The sequence below is a fragment of the Schistocerca piceifrons genome, chromosome X (assembly GCF_021461385.2).
Source record: "Schistocerca piceifrons isolate TAMUIC-IGC-003096 chromosome X, iqSchPice1.1, whole genome shotgun sequence".
NCBI lineage: Eukaryota > Metazoa > Arthropoda > Insecta > Orthoptera > Acrididae > Schistocerca > Schistocerca piceifrons.
In genome coordinates, this window is record NC_060149.1 from 490,542,281 (window position 1) to 490,565,535 (window position 23,255).

At 39.1% G+C, this 23,255-nt stretch overlaps 1 protein-coding gene and 1 pseudogene across 3 annotated transcripts in view; both read left to right on the top strand.

Annotated features, from left to right (window-relative positions):
• LOC124723074 (SPRY domain-containing protein 3-like) overlaps nt 1-13,608 on the top strand; it is a 197,383-nt gene extending 183,775 nt beyond the window's left edge. For all 3 annotated transcript variants that reach the window (XM_047248250.1, XM_047248251.1, XM_047248252.1), the window contains exons 6-7: nt 747-885; nt 13,410-13,608. In XM_047248250.1, coding sequence (XP_047104206.1) covers nt 747-885; nt 13,410-13,544 — 274 coding nt within the window. In that variant the 3' untranslated portion in view covers nt 13,545-13,608. The remainder of the gene's footprint in view (nt 1-746; nt 886-13,409) is intronic.
• A 383-nt stretch (nt 13,609-13,991) lies between these two features.
• LOC124722453 lies at nt 13,992-18,471 on the top strand (annotated as a pseudogene).
• Nucleotides 18,472-23,255: the final 4,784 nt, after the last annotated feature.

Genomic DNA, 23,255 nt, shown 5'->3' on the forward strand with positions numbered 1-23,255 from the left:
CATAATTTTTTATTTGATTGTTTTGATCACAAAGTTTTTCATTCAAGATTGGTTTTGGCTATGCAACAGCTCTCTCACTGTGCTGCAGTGCAACATGTCATAAACATTTAAAACATAATACGAGGTAGATTCTGAAGATGGCTGTTGCATAGCCGAAATTGCTAATATTTTACAAAAAAACTTTGCCATCAAGACAATTAAATAAAAAATTAATTAGAACATTGTACTGGCAACTTATCTATGAAAAGGAAAGTGGTGCAAATTTCACCTATATTTATAACGTATTTTCTTTGTGTTCGTGAGCCTCTTCTATATTCTTTCATAGTAAAATCAGTTTCCTGCGCTTTCCATAAAGATTTTGTGGGCCATACAGTTTCTTTTAATTTATTTTATGTAAATGAAGATCATCATCAAACTTCCATTTGTATACATTGTTGATATTCCATTTTTGTGATGTATTTTAATGGCATGGAATTTTTTCAAGATAATAAATTCAGATGCATTAATTAAGGTTTGTAGCATTTTAATCATTTGGTGGCTTACAGATGTGCTAAATAAGTTTGGCTTTGCAAAAGACCTGACAGCCAAATAGTATAATTCAGTTTGTATGTACAATGAATAGATAGTGTATCCCATATGGATAATATGGAACCAATACAAGATTAAATGATGTTATATAAACCTTTAGCTTATTTTTGTCTGTCCAATACATACTAGTGTGTTAATGAGGCTTTGCGTTGTTGCAGTGATGGTGGTTCTGTTGATATGAGCCCATCGTCTCCCACAGAAGTTGATGACTTACTGCTTCTACTTGACACAAGTGATAGTGAAGATGAAGACTGGTGGAATGGACGCTATGAAATGGAATGTGATAGTAAAGTGAAGGTTACTGAACAGTTTTTAAATATCTACATATCTAGTTACGTTATTATGCCTGTGTATGAAACCATCAAGTGAGATAGCACAGTGGTTAAGACATTGGGCCACATCCAGAAGGTTTTATATTTTAGAATAATAATTTTCACTCAAGACAGTGGCAATCAGATGAGGGGAAGGGGTTTGTAACATCAGACATGCAAGTTGATATTGAATTCAGGGTGTATACGACCCGGGACAACCGGGAGATCTGGGAAAAACCCGGGAATTTTTTCATCCGGTAGAAAACTGGGAAAAACCCAGGAATTGTTTACAATTCTGGGAATTTTTCATTGTTTTAGTTTTCAGTTAAATTTTTGTGATTTTGAGAGGTAAGAACCAATACTCTAACAAAGAATATTACTGTACCCCGCTACTGCAGAATAAAACTGCAGCAACGAAACATGAACGAGAGAAGAAGGAAAAAAAAAAAAAAAATGTAAAACAAACTTAAGTTGCAAAGGAAATGCACTGTATACAACAACAAAACACAGTGCTCATACAAGCGTCTGCCAACAGCAAAGTGTGTCAAAGGCTTTAGGAAGACTGTGCAGTGCTTCATAACAACAAATTGCCTCCGAGGAGCGTGACGTGACAACTGTTTAAATTAGATTCCTTTGAGCAGTTGGGGGCAGGCTCTTGTGCCTGCGTAGTTGAGTCACGTATGAGTAGTACCTTCTCCCGCTTCTCGTTACAGAAGTATGGCGTGGCGCCACTACCTAATATTGCCCCAGTTTGGAAATATAGTAAATCCGGGCCTGATGCACAGAGCAGTCTGAGTTGTGGTGGGGAGGTGGGTCATCTCCACGTAACCTGTGTTTACGTTCAGGGATTTTGTTGTTTCCTCTTCGTTTATTGCTCTCACGTTAAATGATAAAACAGATTTTTTTTGACCGGGAGATATCAAATTAATTAAAACACGTTCGCATAATTACGGATGTCTAAAATATGTCATTAGTTTCAGATTTTATTTCCGCCTTTCTGACAGTCAAGCATTAATCGCCTGCAGAACAATGAAGTTAGCTTTGTTGGTTTGCTGAAGAGATTTGGCTTTTATTAATCTTTTCTGCTGAGGCAGTCAGTTTATTTGAAACGAAATGTTTAATTTCACACTGTTGGCTGGTTTCAACTGTTTGCTGATTTCAAGTGCACATATGACATTATGCCATAATAAAGAACCAAACATGAGATAATATAATACTGTTACTCCTAGAAGATTTACATCCGAATCTGGACAAACAAATGTGCACTTTAAGCCGAATTATGCATTTTAGTATGGTTCACGAAATTACGATGTTCTTGAAGTATCCTTTGATGTCTTGTTTCTTTTATGACCTAATGTAAGATCTTTTAATGTTTTACACGTACGAACATATGGCCTTCCTGCGTCATCGCATGGTGATGACTGTTATCTGGCGCTCTCTTGCAACTGCCGAAACGAACCTATTTCTAACAGGTAGCGGGAAAATATTTCGAATGGTGGTTTGAAAATCATTACATACATTAAAAGGAAATTTTCTTTTACGCAAGATGAACTATGTGCGAGAATGTATGATGAATTTCGTAAATAACAAAGCGTTTGACTCTCATTTAAAAATCAACTCTTTGAGGATGGCCATTTAGAAGAATTTTGAGCTCAGAAGATCACACATTTACGTCGTTATTAAAAATTTTACTGGCACATTTGTGTGATGTATCTTAAAGTGTATCACGCGCAGAAAAGATCAACATTATAAGTGGGAGCTTAGCTTCTCTTCCAGCTTATTAATCTTGGAGACCAATATTATATGTGAATGCTATGTATATTAATTTAAACCATTAACATTTCTTATTTGTGCTTTCGCACTACTTAAGAGTGATCTTGCTATTGGCTGACTACATCACATGTCCTATGCTGTCATCAACTGGCGAGATCACGTGACATTAGTGATGAGTGGCTTACAAAAGCCCATCGCAATCTCGATTTCAATGCTTCGGAAAGTAACATGCAGTATTTGGTGGAATTCAAATTTATACCTTCATAATACGAAAATATGCAGCATACATATTGCTGCACATCAAAGGTGTTTCAAAACATTTCCCCCCCCCCCCCCCCCCTGAGTTTCATTTTCTAAAGTCGTGGGAATTTCTACGTCGGTATATAAAACCATAAACATTCAAAGGATTGATGAGTTTTACAGTGCCACTTAACACAGAAAAAGTGTATTTTTGACCAGGAGAAAGTGTATTTTTAACTGGGAAATCTGGGAAAAATCCGGGAATTATTTTTCCTTGTCCACGTAGACATCCTGTGAATTGAACCATCTGCTAAAGCAACTTGTGTACTGCATCCTGTACCTACAGACAACTGTATTTAATGACTGTTCTGAAATGATAAAAGTCACTCATTATAAACACAGTTTTTTTAAGTCAGTTTCTTTCATGTTGTTTGTCCAAAGAATGTTTCAATTATTTAATTATGTCATCTGAAATAGTTCAAGACTACTTCCAGTATCCAACTTTTGTAGGTGGTCGCCCATAAAGAAATTACTTTGCCATGCACTATTAATAGTGACCATAGAATATCACTCAGCCATCTTCAAACTGCTCAGAACTCATGATTCTTCATAATTAATTCTACAAAGTTATTACCCGTCAATATTCAATCTGTGTCACACCTCTCATATGTCTTTGTATCACTTCCAAAATCTATATTCGTCAGAAACAATCTTTTATCTGCAGTTCTGGAACACAGCCTGACTATCACTCTGTACCAGTAGCCACTAACTCCATTGCCTCAAACCACACACAGTCTACTTGAGATCTCTGACCATTGGCACAAAACTTTAACATCCAGAAACCTCTAGCACGTCAGTGATATCACAACCACCAGACGCTAATATTGGTCTTTACCAAGGGTGTCGATAATTGTACTGTTATAAGGTGTGTGACTCAAATACCTGTTCAACCAGTTAGGCTTTCTGTTGATTTCCTTAATCACATAAGGCAAATAATGGGACAGTTCCTTTAAAAGGATGCAATACATCTTCTTCCTCATTGTTCTCCATTCTGAATTTGTACTCAGGATAATGACCTTTTCATCAGTGGATTTGTAACACTTTGAGTACCACATATATCTGTGCCATGAGCATCAAAGGAAATTCAAAGGCCATTGTCTTGTGCTGTGGATGTGAGATATCGATTTTTATAGCTTTCAGACATCTCTGTTGTCTTTAGCTTTGGAAGTTATCACAGTCTTGTCAAGTAGTAAGTTTCATTTCATCACATCTTATTATTATGGTCATGTGAAAAAAATGTTTTTTGTGAGCATGCGTTTGCTGCCTTTGTATATTGTGATTGCAGTTTTGATATATCTTGTGTCATTGATGACTGATCCTTTTGTTCTCCAAGAAGCAAATATGCACCAAGAACTGATGAAATGCAAAATGGAGTTTCAAGTAGTGATACATTTTATGAATTACAAGTTCATTATAGAAACCTGTATCTAAGATAAACCAACATTTTCTGGCAGTGTAAATAAGTTTTTATATCTTATTTTTTACAAGTGATGCTGTGTAATGGTGAAACACTGAGCTGAGCATAACAGTTGGTATTTTTTCCAGGAGTTATTTACAGTTAGTATATTTTCCAAAATATAACTAGAATCTTATTATCATTTGGTGTTTATGTAAAGTAATATGCAGTTTTCAAATGTGGTATTTTTTCCAGGAGTTATTTACAGCTAGTATATTTTCCAAAATATGACTAGAATCTGATTATCATTTGGTGTTTTATGTAAAGTAATATGCAGTTTTCAAATATGGGTTTAAGTTGGTAAATATCTTCTTTTTGTGTTGTAAAGTTATGTAGGTTGGCTGTGCAGCCTCACTGTTCTCTTACATTTGTAGCCTTATCACATCATCCCTCCACCATTCAAGACTCTTTCGTGGATACATGCATGACAAGCATAGTGCTCCAAGCCATTGCAATAACCCTTCTTTTCTGTACTGCAGTTCTTGCCTAATGGTATTCCATGGCCCACTCTTAAGCTTTGCTGCTTTTTTTCTGACAACTTGGTTCTCATCTGGCTCTTATCTTGGCTTATTCTCTTGACCCTTTACATAACATTCTACCTTTCTTAGCTTCTTCACAACATAGTATGTGGGTATATACTTGAGTACAATCGTCATGATATCCATTTCTGGGAAGACTGTCTACCAGATGCAAAACCTAAAAGTGACCAGTCCGTTCTAGGAAGGGTCAGCACCCCATGGAGGCGACAAAGATTAAGATGTAACGTTCTGTTGATGATGTTGTTATATACGGAACATAAGACTGGACAGAAGAAGAAGGGAGAAGGAAATTGGCTGTGTTCTTTTCAAGGAACCATGACATTTTTGTTCTTAACCAATTTTTTTTCTTTTTTTTTAAATGGGGGGGGGGGGGGGGGGGGGCAACTCTGAACAAAACTAAGTGAGGATGGCTGGGTGAGTATGTTGTCATTATTCCTCTTGTATGTTAGTTCAGTGTATTCACAAGTGCTGGCCGCTGTGATCGAGCAGTTCTAGGTGCTTCAGTCCGGAACTGCGCTGCTGCTGCACTCGCAGGTTCAAATCCTGCCTCGGGCATGGATGTGTGTGATGTCCTTAGGTTAATTAGGTTTAAGTAGTTCTAAGTCTAGGGGACTGATGACATCAGATGTTAACTCCCATAGTGCTTAGAGCCATTTGAACTATCCACAAGTGACTGTTCATGTAACTTGGTAAGAGAACGGGTATGAGTGTGATGAGAAGTAGTAATTAGAAATAAAATACAAACAAAACACCTCTGAGGGTTTTCCTTCCTTGCATTCCACTTTGTTTATGTTATTTTATCCTATATCATATGCACACCTTATGATCCTATGGGAATATCCTCAGTAAGGCTATGTTCATACCTTATGTGAAGGCGGGTCAGTCAGTAAAAACTGGAAATGACATTTTATTCACAAAGCAATTTGAATAAGATAAATGTCACCATGGTTCACACACACACACACACACACACACACACACACACACACACACACACACACACACACACACACACACTGGTTTGCAAGCACTTGACACAATGTAGCTGTCAATATTGACAAACTTTCTGCAACCAATCATCTAGAAATGCTTTCAAAATCACCTCTGGTCTTCTCAGAATTGCCATGGATAACTGAAAAGTGATTATCATGTAGCCTTCAATTCAGAAGATGGAAAGACATGAGCTGTATGGTGGCAGACAACCAGTGTTTCTTTTTGACAAAATATAGGGACATCATTTTGCTGCATAAAGATATGCCTTATAGAAATGTAAGTGTCAAGTATACAGAGACAGAACACTGTTTTTGTTGAATACATTTATGTTGGATAGTGTTAAGTAATTAACTCCAGTGACCAGTGCAGGGCATTCCACAGCACCCAAAGAACAACCGAACAACCTTGATCTTCTCTTGTGCTTCCGAACTAGGTGATTTCCAGGCTTACCTGGCAGACTTGCTGTTTAAAATGTATTGATTGAGCTGCTTGTTATAAATGGCCATGGGAGATGGGGAATGGAAATGAGACCGGCTCTCCCATACTGAAGCATGTGCCAAGAATTGCTGCATTTGCAGGCTATCATACAACATAGTGAATGGACTACCATAGGAAAGGTTTAAGATTCTTGCTAGATTTATTCAGTGGTATTCCATTTTAGTGGTGACAGTATTATTGATTGTGATCAGCAGTTCTGTATAGCATCTGTAGAACCCATTTGTTTATATGTACTGTGACAGTACTTCAGGATCTATCTTGGCTAGAATAAAAATGTGAATAAATAAATGCATGAAAATAGATAATAAATTGAAACACTAAAAAGTGATTTGTTGTATAAAAACCTCTTCAAAGTCAGTTGTTTCATTGTACCAGGTGCACAAGTATGAAATGCAGATTGTTTCATCCAAAAAAAAAACATGTTAAACTCAGAGGAATAATAAATAATACTTTATTCAAATTATGCTCCATCACTTGTTATGCATTTTTCCCATCTTTCGGGCAGTTTGTGAATACCACGCCAGTAAAAATTTTCTGCTTTTGCTGCGAACCATTCAATAAGCCATTTTTTCACATATTCGTACAAGCCAAAGTACTGCTCAGCAAATGCATGACCCATCAATGCAAACAAGTAGTAATCAGGAGCCAAGTCTGGTGAGTAAGCCACATGGGCTAGAAGTTGCCAGCTGTATGTTTCCAGTGTGTCCTGAACCGGTTTTGCCGTATGTAAAGGAGCACTGTCATGAAGGAAAATGACTTTGTGTTGCCTCTTTCGGTATTGTGACCTTTTTTTCAGTCATTGTTGTTGGTAACATGTAGTATGAACCATTTCCCTAGGTTTTCACAGCTCATAATAAACCGTACCCCTCTGGTTCCACCAGACCTGTTTGCCAAAGCGATTGATCTTGCGCTCGATGTGATTGGTGGGCCTGGGTCTACCCATGATTTTTTGTGCATGGCATTCTCAAACTAAATCCACAATTCACCCCCTGTAACTGTACAATGCAAAAATGACTTCCTTTTGTATCGAGCGAGCAAAATCTCAGGTGTTTTTGCTCTTTTCCATTTGCCTGTTATTCAACTCATGTGGTATGCACCTACCGGTCTCCTGAATTTTTCCCCTCTTTTTTTCACCAATTGGAAGCAGCTTTTTGGCTAACACTGAATTGCTTGGTGAGTTGTTTTTGTGTTTGCAAATCATCTTCTTTCAGTAATGCTTCCAATTCCACATCTTCATATTTTTTTTGGCAGTTTTCCATGTTCCTTCTCTGCAACATCGAAGTCACCACTTTTGAAATACTGAAACCATTGTTGACATGTATCTTGCGATTGAGCATGTTCACCATAAGCTTCTTGAAGTAATTGATATGATTCAGCAGCAGTTTTCTTCAAGTGAAAACAAAAAATTAATGCTGTCTGTGAATGCTCTTTGTTCGGTATAGATTTCGACATATTGAACTCAGTAACAGAACACTATGCACACACGTTTCCAATTTATCACTGTACGTCTGACGGTTGTTGATGACACAACAAAATGGCCCTGTGCCAAATTTAACTGCAGTGGTGCAACATCTGTTGTCTGAAATACACATTTCACACTTGTACACCTGGTAGACTAATTGTAGTCAATTTTCCCCATAACACATAGTGGCAACATTTGTCAAGTGTATGTGTATATGCATTTCATGTTTCGTATCTTCACCATTTGACCCCACTCATCTCACAAAGTACTTCACCACTTTAGTTATACTGCCTGAGTTATTCTTATTCTTTATTGACTTGCCCTACTTCTTTACCTTTTTCCATTTCTTACTCTAGTTCAAGGAAAAAAAATATACAAGTAGATCCACAAAGCTCCAAATCCTGTGTAGTCTTTGCTTGATCCTGCTATCCTTACCACAGTTTTCAGTTCTATACCAAAAGGAGATAACTAGAATGAAAATTTTGAATTTTTGATGGCTGCTGAACATAACAACAGTAACTGTCACTTGTGTGATAGTGAGATGGTGTGTACTGCAGTAACCAGTTACTTTGTCTCTCTTGCCTGAATGGAGTTAGTAGTGCAAACTTCTGTTACAGTGAACAAATAATGCTCTCTACCTGCAAATACCCAGCCACAGCTGAAGACATTAACGCTTAGACTCAATGACATCTGCTTATGTAGTACAATCTCTTATGGAACTGGTGAAAATGTCAGAACAGCATACATTACTTGATATTCTACAATCATATGTATCATAAAATTTACATTTTTTTTTGTTTTTTTTTTTTTTTTGTCTATTACAATTATTTGATTTTTGAGCCATACCCGTATTAACGTTTAGAATATTTCAAAAGGTCCATGATTTTTTGTATCTTTTTATGACTCTACAAGAAGTAATCATAGTTGTACAAAATGGCTCTAACAGTTGCCTCACTGCTTAAGTGTCATAATGTAGGACAGGAAAGTGCATTTTCCCATATGCTGTCATTCAAGGATGCATCATGAGTGATTCACAGGAGAGCATGATATTGATACTACCCAAAGCTAACAATAATATAAGTAGATAGATTGTAAAGCAAGACAGTGAAATCACTGTCACAAAATTCATTACTCTGTTAAGTTCTTCATTTGTGTGGCAATATTGTCCGCAGTTGCTTTACAATTCCTGAGGTATTTTCATTCCATCATCACAACTAAAACTGGTGGGGGGGAAAAAAATGCATTTTCTTGTAGCTGTAACGATGCCATCGTCAGTTATGATTACAGAGGGCATGTGGATCACTGAGACTGGACAGTTGATCAGTGGAAACATTTCCCCTGGTCGGATGAAACACATTTCTTTTTACATCAGATAGATGGTTTGTGTCTGGATACACCATCATCCAGATGGATGGCTGCAAAAAACATACACTACACCACAGATGCAGCAGGGTAATTGTTCCTCTCACTAGGCGAGAATCACGCCACAGTGTTCTGAGGAGCATGCTAGGGAACTCACATTGATGTCTTGGCCACCAGATTTGTGTCATCTGAACCTGGTGGTACATATCCGGGGCTATTGGGCCCCAGCTCTGCACCCACACACCACAAGCTCCTAATTTATGGGTATTGCATGACCTGTGCAAAGACATGTGGTGCTGCTTACCTCTGGAAACCTACTAAGAACTTCTTGAATCATGCCATGCAGAATTACTGCTGCATTGCATTCCATAGGTGGACCAACATGCTTTTAACCAGGTGGTCATAATGTTTTGGCTCATCAGTGTTTATAAAATTTTTGTATTACATCATCAGTTAACAGACATATGCTTTTGGCAGTTGAGGTTTTTATAAACTCAAATAAAAAAGTAACAGGTGCGTGTATTACCACTAGGAAATTGTTACCCACACAGAATTATTGATATTTTTTTTTAATTGCCAGCTCCTGCTTCCCCCTCCCTCCTACCCCCGTATTCCACCCCCTGCCATTCCCAATACATTATATTTCAAACTCTTCAGTATTGATAACTGTGAAAAGTCATATTTATACATTGCAGACTCTTTAGTACCACTAACTATGAAAAGTCATTTTTGGCTAAATTATGTTCCTTTTCTGCTTTAAATGCATGAACCCCACCCCTAAAAGAAGCCATACAAGAAGAGCTCATTCTACTGTATGAGGATAACACATGTTGCAGTTCTGTATCTCAACACTAGTGTTCTACAATGCAAACAACTGTGCTTTTAAAGACCAAAGGTCAGCTTTAAATTATCGTACTTTGTTTTTTGGTGGTTGCTTGTTTTGATGAAGAATTAATTCATGCCCAGGCTTGATGCCAAAACAGCTCAACAAAGTGCACATAGGCACTCCAAGTCAATGCTGCCTTCTCCAGGTCACCACTTGTGCCCAAACTTTTTGCTGGCGTCCTCACTATTCCTACCTTGTCCTCTTTTGTGAAATCATATGAAGGTCCACTGCCTTCTACCACTTGAGCAACCCTTCATTTGAAGTAATGCTGATGACATGGTACTATGTCCCTACAGTTTCCTGAAAGTAAGGATATTTATCTCAACTCTGTTTACGACCTATCAACAGTACTTTCTTCTTTCCACGATTCTAGTTTCAGATATCACACCTGGAGTCTGCTGTATATTTCCTAATACTTCTCCTGCTCCTGCTACCACCCTGGGCTCCTCTCTAGTGAACCCATACAGCAGATGTAATGTAAAATTCTCACAGTGTCTCCTTTCACCTGGCCTTTCTACCAGCTGCCAGTGCCTACCCAACCTCTTCCCTTATACCTTCCTTGAGTTTCAGTGTGTTTCATTGCTTCCTCCAATTCTGTCTGAAAGGCATAAATGTTCTTTTACATTTCCTTAATTGGCTTTTGCCTATTGTATGCACATGCTTTCCAATTTCTCCAGTTCCAGGAGTGAGGAATGGTGTTTCACAATGATTTCTCCATTGCGCTCCAACAGTGAAAGTGTTCCTTACATACCGTTTATTCTGGCGTGGCGTTGCACAGAGAAAGGAGAGATTAGAGTTTAACATAAATTTAACAACAATGTCAGAGAAGGAGTAGCACAAGTCTGGAGAGCACAAGAATAGTGTAGGAAATAGACCATGTCTTGATGAGTCCAAAGGAGAATGATTGTAAGAGCCCTTTAAATTGGTCACTCCCTGAGACACATTTCACAGCGATTACTTATGACTGTGTCCACTGTTAGGTAAGTTACTGTGAAACAGACTTTCAAGAGTAGTATTAAGCTCATTTTTTTTATTTGTTTGGCAAAATAAATCAACTGATGGGGACCATGAAATTCTAAATGTGCTGCACAAATCAATTGTCAGACACCCTTGTCAGTTACTGTAGAGGACTATCATTACAGCTCAGGTGGTTGTGATGATAGTTGTAAGTAGTTTATGTCAATTTAAAAAGAAATTCTGATCATTAGTTGCTTCTCTCAAAATACTCAGTTTAGGATCCTCTACTATCCCTAAAACTTCACCCTAATGGTCCAAGACTTCGCCTGTCTCGACTTTGCTCAATCCTCCTCCAAAGTATCCGCTACATTTTGACATTTTATTTTGTATTACAGTGTGGCATTTTTCGGTCGACACAACTCTCTTGAATTCAGCAGAATTGTGGTGCAGGTGCTGTTTACCCTTCACTCTTTGCTCTGGGTATGAAGGACATTCACAGGTCCAGTGGCTGTGTGGATGATAAGAAGCAGTGCAGCAATCTATCGTCACAAGCCTTTAAAACTGAATGGGAATGTCTGAAGAGAGACACAAGAATTCTCAGATTATGTAGTTGCTTAATCATCAGATACTGCAAATTTGCTGCAAAATGACCTTACAATACCATAAAGAAACGAACTAAAGATTTCTTTGGCAGCGAAAGAGCAAAAAATTACAATGATTGACACATGAGATTCATTGTTCTGTTCATGAAGAACACTATGCTAAATTTGCAGGCAGGGAGCACATAAAGAAATTGGTGGTACGAATAGTAAAATGTCTGAAGTCTCGTGCATTATTCCACTTGCAGTTGCAACAGATTTTGTGGAATTGAATGGAGAGTACATGGAGTTTATATATTACTGCAAAGTATGTTGGTTGAGTAAAGCAACGTGCCTGTAATGATTCTTCAATTTAAAACCCACTAATGCTGAACTTATGAAGGAGAAAAGGAGTGCAATAATAAAAATTAGAATATCTGGAATGGATTACAGACCTTGCATTTGAAGTGGACTTGATCGCACAATGCCCACAGTAAGATATTGCTAGGCCGGAAACAACTTATTTCTGACCTGATGGGGAGGTATTAAAAAATAAAATGACATTGTAGAAGGGACATATTCCAGTTCTCTAAGCTGACTGGTGTTAAAGAAAATATGATGTTTGAAAAGTTCATTGTGGCCCCGAAAGAATTACAAGGATACTTTTCTAAACATTTTGAGGACACTACCAATCTTACATCTGTTTGTGAGCTGTGTTTGAGACACTTTGCCATTTCAGCTGAAAATGCCCCCTTGCGTGTGAAATCTAACTAATTGATGTGCAGTGTTATTCCTGTTTTAAAGACAAATCCTTTTATGTTAAAACTGTCCATGATGTGTACATTGTTTTCCTCAAGTAGTCTCTATAATGAGGTTGCAAAAGTGGTACAATATTTTAATCAACATATGTGTGTTACATGGCAACCAGAGTCCGAAAAATCTGTCCCTGGATCTGCCCATATGCTGACTGTACGAGATAATCTAATATTTATGTCTACAGCATGCCAAAAATAAATACTGAAAATTTATTTTGTTTGTGATCTATGTTGCTGAGAAAAGTGAAATTCGAAACCCAGTCATAGGCAATGGAGCTGCATTGCCATTTAAAATTGGCACATTCACTGTTACTCCCTCTTACAGTTCCTCGTGCTTACACATTGTACTGTGACAGTGGGGGGGGGGGGGGGGGGGGGGGGGGGGAGGGGGGGGGGGGGAATGAGCAGCCAGGATGAGTACTGTAGCACTCGTGTGATGGCACAGCTCGCAAGATAAATTCCCGGCCACTCCTGAAATAGAGTGATATCATTAAGTGATGAATAACGTAGGTTTGCAGAGCAGGAAGGAGACATGATACAAACAAATTTGTTGTTTATTTTCAAGTGTGTTTATGTTGTAAATATAAAGTTTTTCTTCTCTGTTAATAAAAATATGTTTTTGTGTTATACCATTTTCAATGAATGCTGTCTTTATCAACGTGTTTGCAGTGAAACCAATCAATTTTAATCAATAAGGTTGAGAGCTGTCAATGGTTAAGTAATGACAAACGTGTTAGGCCCAAATTATAGTGCTCAGTTGTAAATGATACATTGCCTTGATAATTTGTGGGCTTCTAAATACATTATTAGAGTTAATTTGATGATTAAAAATGAATGTTAAAGAAATTATTTGTGTTCACTGACAATCTAATTGGGCCTTTTCTCTCTTAGGTCTTCTTCACACGCAATGGCAAAACAATTGGCATTAGGCAAGTCAGAATTCCTAAAGGAGGATTTTTCCCTACAGTTGGTATGCTGAGTGTTGACGAGAAGGTACGAGTTGACTTAAGGCCTCTAACTGGCTGATTTTGGTGCCTACTAATAGAAAAATGTAATTCTGGAATAAATAAAAATGTTACTGGCTGCAGAATTTATTAAGAACTCAATGAACGATCATGTGTTTATATTTGCAGTTATAGTGTGAAATACTCTTTCCAGTGTGGCTGAATGCCATTGTGTTATAAGACGGGCTAATTGTATATGTATTTTCCTGCCTTTACATATATTTTATAACTGTCTTCCAGATGGAGACAAATAAATACATTTTACTAAAACACTTCAATTATAATTTTGTTTCCTTCTTCACTTTCTGTTGTGATCTCTGTGTTAAGCTAGTTGCAAAGCACAGAATCTTAATAGCAAACCACTGCACACTCTCCAGTATCTAGTATAACTGAAAAACAGAACATTTCTACACAAGATTCACTGCAAGGTTTGTTGACAGTATTTAAGTCCTATAATCAGATTTTTCACATGAAAAACTCTTCAGGTGAGTATCCACAGGAACCATATTTGTCAGACTAGTTGACCATGTGTGGCTGTCCAACTAATCTCAAGACATTTAGTGTCACTGGGATATGTCCACTGTACATGAGCGTGTTGGCCACATACGACCATACACAGCCAATTGATGGAGTGATCATAGTGAAATGGGATTCGTCAGATGTAATTGGTGCAAGCAAACACCAGTTCCTGCTTGCATCTGGGTGTGTTTTGTACTTAATTACCAACTATAGACGTAGAGAAGCTTGCAAGTTGCATGAATGAGAATCAGCCACTGTGGAATATGAAACACCAGGTGTTACCAATGGCATTCTCGACTTACTGTCAGTTGGAACAGCAACCAGTGCACTTTAGGAATAATGTACATTTCAGTTTATAGTTACAGTTTTTTTATTTTACCTACTCGCTGCTGGTTTATGTACACAGTATCATCCTCAGGCCATCCTGTGACACACAGTCGTCATGCTTGCTTCCCAAGTAGGTGTGTCAAGAAGTCAATATTTGTCAGACCTTGGGAAGCGGGTGTGACTACTGTGTGCCAGTGATTGGCCTGAGGATAGCACTGTTTACCAAAACCGGACGCAAATAGGCAAAATAACCAGCAATTATAGACTAAAACATGTACTATATCTTATTGAGGAACCTACAATTGAAAGATGCAGAGGACACGAGTATGGACAGTAAGTGGAAATAATAATAATAATAATAATAATAATAATAATAATAAATTAAAAAATAAAAATTAAAAAAATTAATTAAAAAACCTAAAATGTTGTGGTCAGATTTATTGAATACATGACACATCTTAACTAAAACTATCACAGGTACATGTGGTGGGTATGCCGGCCGGAGTGGCCGTGAGGTTCTGGGCACTACAGTCTGGAGCCGAGCGACCGCTACGGTCGCAGGTTTGAATCCTGCCTCAGGCATGGATGTGTGTGATGTCCTTAGGTTAGTTAGGTTTAATTAGTTCTAAGTTCTAGGCGACTGATGACCTCAGCAGTTAAGTCGCATAGTGCTTAGAGCCATTTTGAACATGTGGTGGGTATTCTGTAAAGCCACTCAAACTGCTTTCGTTTATGCCCTTTCCCTGAGGAAAAGAACATCATAAATTGATCTCAGATAGAATACACATTACTTACTGTAACATTACTTGGCTTTCCAATTTTAGTACTTCCTTGAATCAATTTCCATTTACTAGTCACTGTCTCAAACTCACATTCTATCACTTATCAAGCTTTAGAAAGACTCTTGTTCAAAGTAGTTTGCACTGGTCCACGTTCTTACACTGAGAATGATCTCATCAGGTAAGTGTTTAGCATGTAGCCTCCTCCTTGGAAGAGCTCAGCATCTTGCAACAAACCAAGATTTAGGCTATTAGACAATATGAATTGTTTGACACCACTTTCACTTCTAGAGTGTTGGATGCCAATACATGATTTTTTATGGAATTTTTCGATACCCTGAAGCATTTTCAGGTTCTTTATAAATTATGAGAATGTTTTTGAGAGTTACACTTTAAACATGAAATCCCAGACAGATAGTCATTATATCAATTTAACTTTAAAAATAAACGGGAACATAATTCTGAAAAGAGTTAGTGTCTGTAAATAATCTAATTTGCCTTCATTTAAGTCACTTTGATAATAAATACTATATGTACTTACAGAAACTGTATGTACTTACAGGAACTCCAAATTTCATTTTCACCAGAGCGATTTATTATTTGTTAGGTATATAGCCAACTTTCTATTACAGAAACATAGTTAAAGTTGCTTAATTTAATTTGATACGAAACCTTAGTACTACATGTTGTAAACAAACTTTTTCATGTGTCATACTCTGCAGACTTCGATTTTTAATTCATGGTTATTTCACATAACTTATTATTATTTTAGAATTTAGTTTTTTTTTTTTATTTGTAAGAAGATAAAATTGTATCAGAGTTTCCACTGTTAATAAAACTACGTGTTGTTATTACAGTTGACATGGCAGTAGAGGTTTCCGGAATATTCTATTGACAAAAGTAATGTGTGCCAGAAGTTGATGCCTATTTTGACTGCATACAGTACAGATCATAGTTTGCATGTCTCTGCAAGCAGTTCATAAAAATTCTTTGCGCTAGTGTTCTCACTATGTTGCAAGCATGTCATGGTGTGAATTTTAAGTGTTGTTTAATGGAAAAATGTGACGTCTTTTTAAACATGACTTTTTGTTGTGACATTACCTCATTTTTCAATTTAACATGAAACTATGCAACAAGCCACTGATATGTGAAGCAAGTGAATCAAAGGATGAGTACACGTCAAAATGTGGTGTCCTTTTTTTTGTTGCAAAGACACATCATATGGCACAGCAAAAGGGCAACTTTTTGATGATCCCTGAGCAGACGAATGTATCGTCTGCCTAATTAATAGGTGATTTCATCCACTTCTCTTACCCCTGCATATTGGATGCACTAAATTAGCTATTAGTCTTCTGGAAGATTGTGTAATAAGTTATAAACATTTTTCATTTCACACCCTTCAACAAAGGGTTAACTGTCATTCTTATGGCATACGGGAAGATAGTGGTTTCAAGTGTTTGGCTCGTCTGGGATTTTTTATGTCTGATTGATATCACCTTTCGGGTTTCTTAAAAAGGCTAAAATGCAACAAGACATCAGTCTCTTTCTTCGCTATATTTCCCTGTGTGTACAGCTGGAAACATGTAGTTTGGACCAGCTACACAGAGTGTTGATTCTTGTGGATAACCCGGAATTCTCAGGTAATTACAGTCTTAAAATAAACTTTTTTTAAAAATCAAGGAAATCTCAGGGCATTCTGTGTTTTGAATGTAGCATTGAAACTGAATTTTATTGAGTTTTATAAGTCACAAATTTTAAATACTTGATAGAAATTACTGACGTTTAAAAACTGCAGTTAAACTGTTTATTGCTGGTATATAGCTCAGCCTATTGTGGTATGCTCCGTCTCCTCCCCTCCCCCCCACACTCGCATTCACTATTTTTAGTGTGAGTAGCCACCCTGCTATAGCTTGTAAAATAATTCAGAAAAACTGCTTATAATTTCTAAACATATTACACGAATAGTGAGGAATTCTTTATTCTGATAGATTTGCTGTCTATGCATTCCACACGATTTGGAAACTGTCATTTCTCCCAAAAACCTTCTACTGTTGGCCTGACATTGTCTTCTTTAGAGAAAGTATGTGCAGATTAACCCAAATTTCGTGAGAGGTTACCTTCACTACTTTCCCAACTATAACATCTAGTATTCTAAATGAAGTATTTTGAAAGAAGAACCATTTGCTAGGTACCTGACCAAACTGTGCCATATACTACTTAACAACTTCCTGGTGCACTAAATATTGTTGACATTTGTGGGTTTGGTGCCGCTGAAGCTATGCAGTTTGAGCACCAAGCTATTGAACACCTGTTCATTTCTTCAGAAAATGGTGCTCACTGTTTCAGTTGTCTGTTAGAGATGCATGGAAAGTATATGGTTTCAGCCTCACCAACTGATGCAACAGCCAAAAGTCTCCACAATAATGGCATGACTAAGGAATTTTAATACACTATTACACATTGATGATATTATTCGTGACAGGATAACGTTTATTATTTGTATATTTTAAACCTGTTGTCTAATTATGTGATAAAGAAGAAGTGGCATAGCTTAAGAGATGTTTCTCGAAGAGAATACAACAAGTTTATACAAAGGAGGAGTGGAGACAAAGTGCCTCTAAAGGATGTTTCATCATGGCAACATTTCCAAACTACACTGTTTCTGAAGGACACTATTTAACACAGAAGATTCCATGGGAACATTTCACCTTCCAGGATAACAATATCACATATGCTGATTTTGAACTAGAAAACAATTTTGCGTCTCATATGTCACAAGAAAGTGAACTTGCATCTGGCCCATGATACGCATCTTCAACAAGCATTTTGTCATTGCTAGTTGAAGGTACGTCCCGATAGTCTACTTGTAGTTCACAGCCAACCCATTGTCCTCAGTGATCAACCTCTATGATGAATAATATGGAATCTCCACTGAACCCATCAAGATGAAATGTCCGCAATGAACACATACCACTCCCACATACGTGGTGACCCATTTCTTGTAACACAGAAGAAGAAACTCAGTTTTTTTGCCAGCAATGCTGCTTTGAAGTAAGACAGTGATTACATTTTTTAATGAGCCTGCTACTCTTTTTAAAGAACATATCTATCCACAGGAAACTTGTAGTTCATCATAAACTGCATGATGTTCTTGATGAAGAACTATGTGCTGTGCCTGCCACTGTCCTATCCTACAGTGTATTTCCTCAATCATCAAGCGATCTGAATATTGTGGGCACTTGCCACCTGGGAGCATTTCAGTTCATGAAGAGGAATACTCTACTTCAAGATACAGTGACAAAAATGCTACTAACACACAAATGAAATTGTCCCTATGTCTGCTGCGGCTACCTACCTGTCATATTTTGCTAGCAGCAGTACAGGCTCATAATTGAAATATTTTATATGTTCCTTGTACAAAATATATTGTTGCAAATTGTTTGTAAACTACACTCCTGGAAATGGAAAAAAGAACACATTGACACCGGTGTGTCAGACCCACCATACTTGCTCCGGACACTGCGAGAGGGCTGTACAAGCAATGATCACACGCACGGCACAGCGGACACACCAGGAACCGCGGTGTTGGCCGTCGAATGGCGGTAGCTGCGCAGCATTTGTGCACCGCCGCCGTCAGTGTCAGCCAGTTTGCCGTGGCATACGGAGCTCCATCGCAGTCTTTAACACTGGTAGCATGCCGCGACAGCGTGGACGTGAACCGTATGTGCAGTTGACGGACTTTGAGCGAGGGCGTATAGTGGGCATGCGGGAGGCCGGGTGGACGTACCACCGAATTGCTCAACACGTGGGGCGTGAGGTCTCCACAGTAAATCGATTTTGTCGCCAGTGGTCGGCGGAAGGTGCACGTGCCTGTCGACCTGGGACCAGACCGCAGCGACGCACGGATGCACGCCAAGACCGTAGGATCCTACGCAGTGCCGTAGGGGACCGCACCGCCACTTCCCAGCAAATTAGGGACACTGTTGCTCCTGAGGTATCGGCGAGGACCATTCGCAACCGTCTCCATGAAGCTGGGCTACGGTCCCGCACACCGTTAGGCCGTCTTCCGCTCACGCCCCAACATCGTGCAGCCCGCCTCCAGTGGTGTCGCGACAGGCGTGAATGGAGGGACGAATGGAGACGTGTCGTCTTCAGCGATGAGAGTCGCTTCTGCCTTGGTGCCAATGATGGTCGTATGCGTGTTTGGCGCCGTGCAGGTGAGCGCCACAATCAGGACTGCATACGACCGAGGCACACAGGGCCAACACCCGGCATCATGGTGTAGGGAGCGATCTCCTACACTGGCCGTACACCACTGGTGATCGTCGAGGGGACACTGAATAGTGCACGGTACATCCAAACCGTCATCGAACCCATCGTTCTACCATTCCTAGACCGGCAAGGGAACTTGCTGTTCCAACAGGACAATGCACGTCCACATGTATCCCGTGCCACCCAACGTGCTCTAGAAGGTGTAAGTCAACCACCCTGGCCAGCAAGATCTCCGGATCTGTCCCCCATTGAGCATGTTTGGGACTGGATGAAGCGTCGTCTCACGCGGTCTGCACGTCCAGCACGAACGCTGGTCCAACTGAGGCGCCAGGTGGAAATGGCATGGCAAGCCGTTCCACAGGACTACATCCAGCATCTCTACGATCGTCTCCATGGGAGAATAGCAGCCTGCATTGCTGCGAAAGGTGGATATACACTGTACTAGTGCCAACATTGTGCATGCTCTGTTGCCTGTGTCTTTGTGCCTGTGGTTCTGTCAGTGTGATCATGTGATGTATCTGACCCCAGGAATGTGTCAATAAAGTTTCCCCTTCCTGGGACAATGAATTCACGGTGTTCTTATTTCAATTTCCAGGAGTGTATTTTGTAATACACTTTAGGATTATTATTGTAAGCGTAATAGTGTATAGCATTTTTTTCAGTTTTGACAAATGTGTATGCATCTTACCTCAGTGTTAAAGACAACTGTTCCTCAGGTTGTATAGTTTCCCTAAAATTTGACCTTTTGTAATTGTATGCTGAATAGACAGAAGGTTATGATGAAATGTTCCCATAGGTGAAATTTCTCCCCGTGCCCCTCTTCTGATCTGCTTCACTGGCTTAGTATGACAGGAAGAGGGGCAACGAGAAATTCACCTATGAACTTTCAGGTCTGGTTCCTTCTGTGCTGCTTACAGGTGGCAAGTGTCTTATGACATTACACCGGCTGAACATTGCTTACACTGAGCTTCAATTGGCCATAGCCGTACAACCACATGGACAACCCATTAGTCATATGAATACAGCTCCAGTAGATATCGAGGTTTACTTTGAGTTATTTAATTCACAGGATTTTGAAAGGCATATAAATTGACTTCACTCCCTATTTTGACACTCCAGTATATGGCGATTCCTTTTGTCATTGTTACGTTATAAACATGGGCCTCCAAGAACAGATTTGAGACAGATTTTCTTGTCCTAAATCTTGTCTCCAATCTAGTTTCCTCTGGAAATTAACTGAATAAATGCTGTTTGAGAATTCTGTCCACAGCTCCGTAGTATTTATTTACTGTCGTAGAATGCATTAAATCTGAAGTATCCTGTAACATGTAATCGCAGACCATAAATGTACAGGTCAACTGTTTCAAAAATTGGGAAATATTCTATTCCCAAATGAAACCCACCTGTAATAATAGTAAACAGGTACGTTTGAATGAATGAATGAATGAATGAATGAATGAATTGTGCGTGCTGGGGTGGGGGGGGGGGGGGGGGGGGGAGTCCTAGCTTTTACCAGTGGTCTGTTCCCCCTTTCTGCTTTAGGTACATTGTTCAGAAAAGTTAGAATATGAGTGCACTCATAATAGGATTACAAAACATATTCCGCAACAGATTCCTAACATACAAGACTCTTTGGTGGGGTATAATCTCTTCTGCAGGAGCTACACATTTAGCAAAAGTACAGTCATAGTTAACCAAAAAACTTAACTGGGGAGGATACTGTTGATAAATTGCTCAAAAACATTTTGCATTAGCTGCATACTCCCTGAGGTATGTCGACTTAGTCAAAGGGAGCAAGGAATGAAAGAGCAAGTTTATGATGAAGAAACTCTACAGTGAAATAAAAACGAAATAAAACAATAATCAAAATAAATGCAGTTTGTTCAGAAGTGCACATCTGTGAAACAAACTATGTTGATCCATCTCCTTCAATGGAATAAACTAGGGACCTCTGTGCCATCCTGTCCATAAGGTGACCGAGATTTTTACTGGTCAAGCATGTCCACTCTCACAAGTGCCCTCCCAATGTTACCCAGTGTATGAGGATGGTTACTGTGATGACACACTGGAATTTTAATTGCTCCCAAACATGTTTTATAGAGTTCATTTTGGCAGACACAGCACACTGTTTATGTATTTCTGCACTATCATTTTTGAGGTATGAATGTGTCATGGGCTTATGGCCCTGTTTATGGGCTGGCAGAGTATTAAGATTTGGCACCAGGTCTGTCTTTGACCTACTATTTAGGTCCATATGCTGTGATATTAAATTCCTCTCACCATTAATCAGCATACAGAAATGAATCTCCTGGGCAAGGGGGAAGTTGGTGCTCGGCAATCCACCAATGGATCCAGCACTGTATTGACACCAGGATATACCAGAAGTGATATCATTGCACATGTTTTTGGCCAGTCTGCCAACTGCGGACAGAGCTCAGGGCTTGGCTTACATATAGTGGGTAGCAGGAATTGCTTGATATCTATATCTATATCTATATCTACATCTACATCTACATCTACATCCATACTCCGCAAGCAATCTGACGGTGTGTGGCGGAAAGTACCTTGAGTACCATTATCGGTTCTCCCTTCTGTTCCAGTCTCATATTGTTCATGGAAAGAAGGATTGTCGATATGCCTCTGTGTGGGCTCTAATCTCTCTGATTTTATCCTCATGGTCTACGTAGGAGGGAGCAATATACTGCTTGACTCCTTGGTGAAACTTCAACAAAAGCCCATACCGAGCTACTGAGCGTCTCTCCTGCATAGTCTTCCACTGGAGTTTATCTACCATCTCCGTAACGCTTTCACGATTATTAAATGATCCTGTAACGAAGCGCGCTGCTCTCCGTTGGATCTCCTGTATATCTTCCATCAACCCTATCTGGTACAGAGCCCACACTGCTGAGCAATATTCAATCAGTGGGCGAACAAGCATACTGTAACCTACTTCCTTTGTTCTCGGATTGCATTTCCTTAGGATTCTTCCAATGAATCTCAGTCTGGCATCTGCTTTACCGACGATCAACTTTATATGATCATTGCATTTTAAATCACTCCTAATGCATACTCCCAGATAATTTATGGAATTAACCACTTCCAGTTGCTGACCTGCTATATTGTAGCTAAATGATAAGGGATCTTTCTTTCTTTGTATTCGCAGCACATTACACTTGTCTACATTGAGATTCAATTGCCATTCCCTGCACCATGCGTCAATTTGCTGCAGATCCTCCTGCATTTCAGTACAATTTTCCATTGTTACAACCTCTCGATATACCACAGCATCATCCGCAAAAAGCCTCAGTGAGCTTCCGATGTTATCCACAAGGTCATTTATGTATATTGTGAATAGCAACGGTCCTACGACACTCCCCTGTGGCACACCTGAAATCACTCTTACTTTGGAAGACTTCTCCATTGATAATGACATGCTGTGTTCTGTTATCTAGGAACTTTTCAATCCAATTACATAATTGGTCTGATAGTCCATATGCTCTTACTTTGTTCATTTAACGACTGTGGGGAACTGTATCGAACACCTTGCGGAAGTCAAGAAACACGGCATCTACCTGGGAACCCGTGTCTATGGCCCTCTGAGTCTCATGGTCGAATAGCGTGAGCTGGTTTTCACACGATCGTCTTTTTCGAAACCCATGCTGATTCCTACAGAGTAAATTTCTAGTCTCCAGGAAAGTCATTATACTCGAACATAATACGTGTTCCAAAATTCTACAACTGATAGATGTTAGAGATGTAGGTCTATAGTTAAAGGCTTTATCTCTGAGGACATCCCCATCTGTGTGAATGACTATAGGCTTTTGAGTCTAGCGGGA